Raw genomic sequence first — 10,930 nt, 5'->3', positions numbered from 1 at the left:
GCAGGACTGGCCTAGGGGTATTTTAAAGGGGTTTTAAATTAAATTTTTAGTAGGAGCAGCCAAATCTGAATAGTTATTTTTAAATCTTTTTAAATTTTGTATTGTACTGTACTATTGTTTTAAACTGGCTGTAAGCCGCCCTGAGTCCTCCGGGAGAAGGGCGGGGTATAAATTTAATAAAATCAAAATCAAATCAAAAATCAGATGTGATCTCAGAACCACTGAACTATATTTTTCAAAGATCCTGGAGCACTGGGGAACTACCAGAGGACTGGAAAAGAGCTGATGTAGTTCCCATCTTCAAAAAAGGGGAAAAAAAAGGACCCAGGAAATTACAGACCTATCAGCCTGACCTCAATACCTGGGAAGATTCTGGAAAAGATAATCAAACAACGAATCGTAAACACCTACAGGCAAACAAAGTCATTACTAAAAGCCAACATGGGTTTGTCAAAAACAGATCATGCCAGACAAATCTTATTGTACTCTTTGACCAAGTGACAAAATTAGTGTACCAGAGGAATGCTGTGGATATAATTTACTTGGACTTCAGTAAGGCATTTGACAAAGTAGATCACAACCTACTACTTGATAAGATAGAAAAAAGTGGGTTAGACAGCATCACCACCAGATGGATCCGTAGCTGGCTGACCGGCTGTACTCAGTGTGTGGTCCTCAATGGAACCGCATCTACATGGAGGGAAGTGTGTAGTGGGGTGCCCCAGGGCTCTATTCTGGGCCCAGTGCTCTTCAACATCTTCATCAACGATCTGGATGAGGGAACTCATCAAATTTGCAGACGACACCAAGCTGGCAGGAATAGCCAACACTCCAGAAGACAGGCTTAGGATACAGGAGGATCTGGACAGACTTGAACACTGGGCGCTATCTAACAAAATGAAATTCAATGGTGAAAAAAGTAAGGTTCTACATTTAGGCAAGAAAAACCAAATGTACAGGTATAGTATAGGGGGGACCTTGCTCAATAGTAGTAACTGTGAGAGGGATCTCGGAGTCCTAGTGGACAATCATTTGAATATGAGCCAGCAGTGTGCTGCAGCTGCCAAAAAAGACAACACAGTGCTAGGCTGCATTAACAGAGGGATAGAATCAAGATCACGTGAAGTATTAATACCACTTTACAATGCCTTGGTAAGGCCACACTTGGAATACTGTATCCAGTTTTGGTCACCACGATGTAAAAAAGATGTTGAGACTCTAGAAAGAGTACAGAGAAGAGCAACAAAGATGATTAGGGGACTGGAGGCTAAAACATATAAGGAATGGTTGCTGGAATTGGGAATGTCTAGTTTAATGAAAAGAAGGACTGGGGGTGACATGATAGCAGTCTTCCAATATCTTGGGTTGCAACAAAGAAGAGGAGTCAAGTTATTCTCTAAAGCATCTGAAGGCAAGACAAGAAGGAATGGATGGAAACTAATCAAGGAGAGAAGCAACCTAGAACTAAGGAGAAACTTCCTGACAATTAGAACAATTAACCAATGGAACAACCTGCCTCCAGAAGCGGTGAATGCTCCAACACTGGAAGTTTTTAAGAAGAAACTGGACAGCCATTTGTCAGAAATGGTATAGGGTTTTCTGCCTGAGCAGGGGGTTGGATTAGATGACCTCCAAGGTCCCTTCCAACTTTATCATTATCATTATTATTATTATAAACAAACCTATTGTCTTCCATATTGCCGTTCTTTATCATTGTTATGAGTAGCATAACAAATCTGGAAGATACGAGAGTGTCTGTTCCTGGCCCTGGATTTTGGTCTTTACATCTAGACCAGGTTGGAAGACTGAGTCATAGTCCAAAACAACCCCCAGTAAATTCTAATCATTTTTTAAAATAATTCAGACAATTACTGCAGGAGCATTCAAAGCAACAGTCACTGACTTCAGTTGGTGGGGAACTTCAAAGCCCTGCTCCCTTTTTACAAAAGATCATTCCTGGGGCTGCTACTTGATTACCTTGCAACTGTACCTTAATGTTTGTCAATTATCAGTGTTTTAAAGTCTGTACATTCAGATGGTTGAAATAGAGGTTTATACATAGTAGAGTTCTTCTATGACAAAGAAGTAGCCATTATGAAATATCAAACTGTGAGTGGACTAAAGCATATACAACTTTCCGAAAGATACTTCATTTACCNGGGCTGCTACTTGATTACCTTGCAACTGTACCTTAATGTTTGTCAATTATCAGTGTTTTAAAGTCTGTACATTCAGATGGTTGAAATAGAGGTTTATACATAGTAGAGTTCTTCTATGACAAAGAAGTAGCCATTATGAAATATCAAACTGTGAGTGGACTAAAGCATATACAACTTTCCGAAAGATACTTCATTTACCACCATTCATACATGTGCCAAGTCATTTACTTTTTTCATCCTGGGTTGGGTTGTTGTTGTTTTTTTGGCACATATCAAGAAAGCAATCACTTGATCAACTCAAAAAGCCTGAGGGAATCTGAGGCCGCTAGCCTTTTCCATAACAGCTGTAAAAGATGTCTGTGTTAGTGAGCGTAAGTGTGCCGTGAGAAGCATCACACCCCAAGGTCTAGTTGTACAGAAATGAGGTGCATATAAACTGCTTATAAAGCCAAGCACCTGTTCAAAAGCCCCTGGTGAACGTAGATAAAAAGTGCCAATGGTCTGTTTTCCTCCTAGCCCCTCTTAGTCCAGCAGCATTTGGCAAATGTTCCCTGCACATGCCAATTCCAAATGGTGCCTGAAAACTCCACATGGTGTCTTAAACAGCAGATCTCCAATCTCCCTTGGTCCTATTTGTTTTAAGGTTCTTGGCCACAAATAGAGAAGAGATAGACCACCTTAACCTGCTCACTTGCTTGCTTGCTTGGTTATTGCCTTGAACTGCCTATGTGGGAATTTCAAAATGGTATCTGCTTCTAAGCAGGCACATGATTCTATCTAGCTAATATGTATCACTGTGAATATGAAACTAATAAAATAGAATCACAGCTAGCTATAATAATGGGTGCAAAATCAGCCTGATTTGGGAGAGGGGGGGGGGCAAAAGCAAATTTGATTTCTGTCCAGCAAATGTGCTCCTAAGGCACTGCATTTATCTGTATATTTTTCTGTTTTACCCAGCAGAGGACTTTCAGCCCTTCAGTGACCCAATGTTAGCATGCAAGTATTCACTGCTCCCAAATTAATTATTGATTCTTTCTTGAAGCTACTTTTCTCCCAATAGAAAGACAAATAAGTGATCACTCACCTCAGTGCACATCTGATTGAGGGGTTTGGAGACTTCATAGCTAAGACCTAAAAGCCCCATCAGAAGCCAGCAATATGTGCAGCAAACCATTAAGAGTTTGATTAGATTCTCCACACGCCTGTAATGGAAGACGGATGAAAAATAATTTTCTAGCGTGGGGTTCAGAAAAGGCATTTTGAATCTAATGCTTCAAGAGCGTCCAAAGAGTGCCTGAAAAAGATGTTGTTTCCTCTTAACAACCACAGGATTTTCGTGAAGCATACTTTTTTCAGTTCCTCCTCTTGCTCTGCTTTTCTACTTTTGGTTTACCTCCTAAATATTTGTACCATTTTTGCCATAAATTATTGGAAAAGTTCAGGACCTTGTGAGAAACTTGCTATATTTTGCAGCCAATCTTAGAACAACTTATTCTACTTAGAATGACATTCAAGTATAAAGTGGGCACTCTTAAATAACTGAATTCTCTGAATATATGATTTCTTGAAAATATCACTGCTTTTGTTTCTAGAATTGGGTAGGGATACAGTTGTTTAGATAGTCTTGGAGGTCCCCCTGATAACTTATTAGAGGGATCCAAATAAGTGATTGAGGAGTCTGATCAGTAAACCTGTAACAAAGGACTGGGAAATGAGAGAACAGAATGGAATACCCTGGAGTAAAATATGGCTTGCTGGCAGACAAATCTTTCATTTTCAAATTTTAAGTCAAAGATTAAATTTAAGAGTAGCAACAAGTAAGGAAAACTTTACAATCTTCAGATTATATACTGAAAAATTAGGCAGGGAGGAAAATACTGAAATAATTCTGTATAGCACAGCTTTGTTTAGTGCATTTCTATCTACTAAATAGAGGTGTTTAGTTCTTCTGCCATGGGAAGACATTAAATTGTGGGTATCCTAATGCCCTTCCTTGGGTACCTATAACACATATATTTGTGTATAAGGTACTGGTGCCATTTTGGTGCCAGACATTTTGATAGGTGAGATGGGAATGTGCATTCTTGAGCAAATAGTAATTTCTAAGTTCATCTCCTGTATGCTTGAATATTTAAACAATCTCCAGAATTCACCTATATATTCACACACACACACACACACATTACAATAATATATACCTACACTGTATTATTATGCCTACACTATAATAATATACTAGGCCAAGAATCACAATGTGCTATATGACTTTTTGCAGCTTTTAGTACAACTGCAAAAGCTTTAGAGTTTGAATGTTCTTGATTTGATCCCTGGCACAGTGGCCTGATAGCAGGTGCTTTTAAGGTCTTGTGGGTTTTGGGTAGAAGATGTGGTTAAATGAGGCTGAAATGCAAAACAGACAGCGAAAGCCTTCTGTTGCAAGAGCAGCCAATGCATCTGCCCAGCTACATCAAGGTCAACAGAAAAGCATATGAATGTGTTTTCCAGGACAGCACAGGGCTGTTAAATACACACACTTAGAAATGCTATAGAGTTGTTAGTTATTGATCTGCCCTCCCACTAGGCATTTGGCAACAAACTCTAGGACGTTGACAATGAATGGGAGTCCCAAGCTTTAAAACTGCTGAACAAATAACAGCTCCACTAATTCAATCAACTGAGTTTCAAGCAATCAGGATGCCATCTGTACCTAATCTAACTCATTGCCTAAGAAGATAAAGACATCTGGACTTCCTGCATGCCAAGGACATGCATGCTTAATCCCCAAGGCTGTAGGCTGTGGCCAGACTCATGCTGACAAATTTTCTTAATTATGCTGAAATAATCTTGCTTGGCAAGGGCTGGACACTTCTTTCTTCAGAAGGTTAGGAGGATCTCATTTCATGTAGAATAGAAAGAAGAGTCATCTTCCATTTTGGTGGGAAGGAATCATATTAATCTGTATGGGAAAGAGAAGACAGAATTACATGTTCAGTTGTGTTCAGCTTTCATTTCAACATTTTAATTTTTAAAATATATTTTCTTCTGAAGCCAATGTAGATATGTTGCCCTTTATATTGGCACATTATGATGAGTAAGAAGTAGTCTTGTACCTTTTGTGTGCTGATGCTATAATGATCCTCAGCAACTTTAAGTTGCATGGACGTCAATTCCCAGAATTCCCCAGCCAGTATGCTCTAATGTACTTGATTTTCTCTCTGATTCTTTTCCACAGTGGACAAGGAGCATGAGAGTCAGAGCAATGTCATATGCTGATCTTTCAAAAGCATGTCTCCATGACTGAAGATGGATTTCCCCATATTGAAAGAAGGTTCTGAAAAAGCAAAGGCCAAAGAGAAGCTGCAATAGGAGCAGGCTAGGAATCTAGGAAAGGCAGTAAGGAAGCAGGTGAAGAAATGAATAGATGCCAAAAGTAGGAGGCATAAGCTGAACAGGGACACTTAAAGAAGGCAGAAGCAAAATGTTGAGACTCTTTGTGCCATCATGATCTATTAGGGTCCCTAGCCTGCTATTCCAGATATGGATGATACTATCCCATCTCCAGCAACCAACCCTGGATTAACCATGAAGAAAAATGAGCAATTGCTTAGGGCACCAAGGGGATAGCACAGAGTCCCACTCCCGCTATCATGGTTTTAATAGCTTCATTGCAACATTCAGCATTAATTTCCAGAACTTACTGATTCTTAATGTCCTGTCAGTTAACCAAGGGAAGAACTGATAGGCATTATTGTTTGTCTGTGTTTAGAGAACTCGTTGGCCTTAATCTGGTCCTGATCTCTCGTGGAGAAGTAAAATTTAACAGGCCATCTATTCAGCTGCTAAAAATGGACAGGGAAGGATTTACCTTTTTGTTCCTCCAGTCAAAATGCTTAGACTGGCCCGCTGATGTGGCAGCTCTGCTTTGAGCCAAAGTGCTAGGAGTCATGATGTATTTCTTCCTCAAATGCGGGTCACAAAAAGCTTTGTTGGCAATCCATCTTTTTTCTTCAGCATGTTTCATGTTCAGTGTATGCTACAATATCATATTGTAAACCATCTTTAACTGACCCCAGGGTGGTGAATGGCAAGTAACTTCCATAGTTAATGTTAGTCCTTAATTTAGTCCTTAGTAAGTAAAAACATTTAATTTAATGTTAAGGAATTTAACATTTGCTGACATTTTTGTTTGAGTAAAAAAATATCTCCAACTGCAAAAACAATTTTTCAGTGAGTGATTTATTGATTTGGTCTGTGTACAATATATTTGCTGGGTAGCAATTATATAACTAGGTAGTTATCTTGGCAGATTTATTTATCTTTTTGTTCATGTGTAATTCTTTTGCTTCCTTAGTAACACAAACATCGATTAAAAATATTTAGGCTAGATAAAATATACTGGATATGATGGAACTATTGTTTGCCAACTGATCTGGTATAGTGTTTAAGGCAATGGGGTAGAAACTGTAAGACTATAAGATTTTTTTCAGTAGTTTTATTAAGAATTATATTAAACAGATAAAACTAATAAAAATTTTATTAATTAAAACATATTAAAAAAAGAAAAAATGTGGATAAAAATCTAACTCCCCAGGCTTCCGGTTCGTCATGCGGCCACCATGGATGGCTGGGAGACTTGCTCTCTCTCCCCTGTTCAGTTTCACATCGCTGGGGGGGGCTGAAAATGGCTGAAAGTCGCCCCGAAGAGACGACCAGCAAGAGGGGCTTTCTATGGATCGCAGGAGAGCAGCAACTTTCCCATCAGAGCAGGCAATCCCTCCAAACCAGTGGACAAAAGGACCGGCCATAGAAATATGGCTCGTCCCTAGGCTGCTAACAGCCGAAGTCATATTACCATCTGGCAACTTCAAAGCAGCATGGACAGAACTGGGTGAGGTTTGCCTCTCTTACATCCTAATTACTTAATTACCTGCATAAGCTGCTAAAGTACTTTCCCCACTGTGGTGAGGGAAGGGGGATTCTAGCCCTCCCTCCAGAAACAGCGGCAATCAACCACTTGGGAGTTTAAAACATTGGAAAAATACTGGGATCCTAATTGGAATTCTATTTCCTAAAATTGGTGGATTATAAGATTTGTAACTTTCTACTCTCTCTATTTTTTTTCCTCTGATTTTCACTCTAATTACTATTGAAGATTTGGGGGTTTTCCCCTTAAAATAGAGGGGGGGGGACTAAAAAGATCCAGTTAACTCTAAGACTTAACCTGCTATTCTTCAAGAGACTCGTTGACAGCTTTGTAAACAGATAAGATATAAAGCAACCTTGAAACACCATCTGCAAAAAACTCAGCTCAGCTCCTCATTTGGTGGACTTTCTGACTGTAAGTTTCTTTTTTTTTGAGTTTAATATACTACAATGGAAGAAGAACAGGAATGGATTTCTTCTACAGAGGAAGTACAGAAACAAATTCTTTGTATGTTAAAAGCAATGATCCAAACTCTACGTATAAGTCTGGATATGCAAACTCAAACTATGATTTTAACTAAAGAACTATCTATACAGAATTCTATAGAGAAAGTGAAACAACCAAATGCTATGACAGAAGACGTAGATACTTAACAAATACAGACAATGGAAAACACAAAAAAGAAACTGATAATAGAGAACAAGGAAAGGACTTTTTTTTATAAACCAGAAGGAATTTGAAGATAAAAAAGAAAAACAGATGAAAGAGAAGATAAATACTTCGGGACAACTGCTTCGAACTGGAAAAACAAAGAGACGACTGGCTAAATCAACTAGTCCTCTTAAGAAAACATCAACTGGATGCTCTTGTCAACATCAAACAATAGCCACAAAAAACAAGGAGATTTTTTTGGTGATTTAAAGGCAAAGATACAAAAAATGACCTGGCAGAGAAAAAAAGCTAGAATAAGATTGAAAAAGATTGGGGTTTTGATCTATACATGAGATCTAAAATAGAAATGGATAGACTATGTATTCTGAACACAAGATATTGTAACGATTTGAGATCCCTGATCCCTGATCTCCCTTCCTTCCGCCGCGCCCTCAAGACGTGGCTGTTTCAACTAGCGGGACTGGCCTGAGGGATTTTAAAGGGGTTTTTAATTACTTTTAAATTGGACATATTTAAATATTTCATTTTAATCGAATTTTAATTAAGTATATGTATATATGTTAGTATTTTATTCAATTGTCAGCCGCCCTGAGTCCGTAAGGAGAAGGGCGGGATATAAATGCAATTAATAAATAAAATAAATAAATAAATAAAATAAAGAAAATTTTGGTCATATAAAATCTAGAAATATATTGAAATAAGAATATTATACTGTCTTATTAGATTGGTAGATAGATGGTAGAATTTATATACAAGGTGTGTATTTCAAATATTAGAATGTATGAGGAATTGTGATAAAGGAATTGTGTTTAATTAAAAATCTGGAAAAAATAAATATTAAATGTTAAATTAAAATATTAAGGGAAAATTAACTATCAGGTCACTGATTGGCTAAAAGTTTGAATGTTTACAAATAACTAAGATTTGAATTTAAGATATTGTTATGAGTTGAGACAAAGGTTAAGTAAAACTTAGAAGTATAAATACTAATAATTAAATTTGTATATGGGTTTGTGGTACAAATGTTGGTGGTTTGTTTTTATTTATTTTATTTTTTTTCTCTTTCTGGAAAGGAAGAAAGGAAGGAAGTAGAAGGAAGAAAAGAAAAAAAATTATTAGCCCGAAATGTGAGATACGAGACTTAGAAATTGAGATCATTTAAGATCTGGAAATGATAAAGATTAAACATTAAACTTAAGTATCAATGGGAAATTATAGTTAAGAAAAACTTACTAGGTTATTGTCTAAAAGGTGGAATGTCAAATTAATTAAGATATGTATAGACTGAAGATTATTGATGAATATTAGAAAGGTACTTTTTGTTTGATTGATAGAATAAGAACTGTATTGGTTCGAATATGACAGTAGATATTATGGGGGAAAGAGAGGGAATTAGTTGTTGTAATACTTTGAGATTTGTACTGATGATATTCAAATGTAATGGAATGACTGTGCTCAGCCGCCACACTACTTTTCAAATATGTAAATGTAATATTGTAAAATTAATAAAAAAACTTGGGGGAAAAATCTAACTCCTCTTTTCTTCAAATCTCTTTGTGTCTTCTCTTGAAATACATATGTAATTTATATTAAATAACTCCAGTATATCTCTTATATTTCAGTTTAAAAAGATAATCTACATTGCTCTTGGAGGTATAATTTGTATGTCCCTTTTGATTTTTAGGTGATTATCAAATTCCACTTGTAAATTCAATATCTATTACATTAGACTAAACCATAAGCCAGAAATGTGCAACATTGTCAACTTGGTGTCTCATCAAGCTTTGTGCAGTACGTTGAGCATCATTCTCCAAATATATGCAGGGCTTAAAACAATTATTGAGAGATTTGGGTTTTTTAAATGTAGAAATTACTTTAAGACAGCTATTTTACACTTCAATCCCCAGCCTCCACAATGTAAAATCAGACCAACAATTTTGACTGCATCCAGTGTAAGAGGACCACAGAGGAGATCCTGGTGGGCATGCATTTTTCATGGATGACTGTTTTTCCCTTCTTCTCCAAGCCCACAATAGGCAGGTCAGATTAAATGAAACCACGTTATAGTTTCATTTGATGTATGAACCCAAACTCTAAGTCTGGTGCAGTTTGGGCTTCCTCATTTTTTTTTTTCTTCTCCTTCTCCTTCTCCTTCTCCTTCTCCTTCTTCTTCTGATACACATCAATCCATTTGTCTTTTCAGAAGTTTTCGGATGCTTGAGTGCCTGCTTAACTGGTTCCAGTGCAGTCCTCTGGGAAGAAGCCTAAAGTGCGTCATTTGGCCACTGAATCTATCCCCAATGTAACACTTTTGATTAAAAAGCAGTCACAGACTTTGATGTTAACTAGACATTTAAATCTTTGTGTGCTTATAGAGAAATAATCAATGCATACTGCTGGATCTGGATTATTAGAATAAAAAGATCTTGTATGAATCTTTGTACACTAATTGAAATGTCAGGGCCTGGAAATAAAAATAATAATACAATATTGAATTTCATACAGCAGAGACACCTAGTGGTCATTTTCAATAATTTTTATTTGTATTTTTTGTGCCTTTCAGTTAGTGTTGACTTTTGGTGATTTTCTGGGCAGGTCCCTGTGGTTTTCTTGCAAGATTTTCAAGCGTATTGCTATTGCCTCTTTCCCAGGACTGAGAGACATGCTTGAACCAAGATCACCCAGCTGATTTTGTACATAAGGTGTACATAAGGTGGGACTACAACCGTTTTCTACCTGATGTCTCATCCATTATACCAAACTTAAGTGTTGTATGGTATTGGTTAAAAAAAATGTCCACTGTCTGTGAGGTATCTTCTAATATAGAAGCTATTGTTTAACAAATTAGAATACATACATATATAACATTATCAGATTATGTAGTCTTGATACGAGAGAATTCAGGTATATAAATAGGACAAAGGGCTCTTGAATGCTTTGAGGCAATTTTGCCATTCTCTGTCAGGGTTTGAGACAAAATTTGAATTAGAACTGTACCTGTGTGACTCTCACATCTGGAGCAAGCAGCTTTGAAGAGCTTCTTGAAAATCCTGGTGGAGGAAATTCTGAGAATGAAGAAAGATGTTGTTTTGAAAGATGTTGTTGTACATATCCACCCCGGGCCACCCCAATGATGCTCTTGACGTGATGACCCGATGTCTGGAGGCCGTGA

The 10,930-nt window shown here is 37.3% G+C and overlaps 1 protein-coding gene across 1 annotated transcript in view; it reads right to left on the bottom strand.

The window, feature by feature from the left end:
• Positions 1-3,336, bottom strand: part of CD180 (CD180 molecule) — a 12,424-nt gene extending 9,088 nt beyond the window's left edge. Inside the window, exon 1 of the mRNA XM_015812201.2 lies at positions 3,247-3,336. Coding sequence (XP_015667687.2) covers positions 3,247-3,336 — 90 coding nt within the window. The remainder of the gene's footprint in view (positions 1-3,246) is intronic.
• Positions 3,337-10,930: the final 7,594 nt, after the last annotated feature.

This window comes from Protobothrops mucrosquamatus, unplaced genomic scaffold (assembly GCF_001527695.2).
Source record: "Protobothrops mucrosquamatus isolate PMUCROS unplaced genomic scaffold, P.Mucros_1.0 scaffold75, whole genome shotgun sequence".
NCBI lineage: Eukaryota > Metazoa > Chordata > Lepidosauria > Squamata > Viperidae > Protobothrops > Protobothrops mucrosquamatus.
Note: the sequence above shows the minus strand (reverse complement) of the source record. Positions and strands in the feature narration are given on the sequence as shown.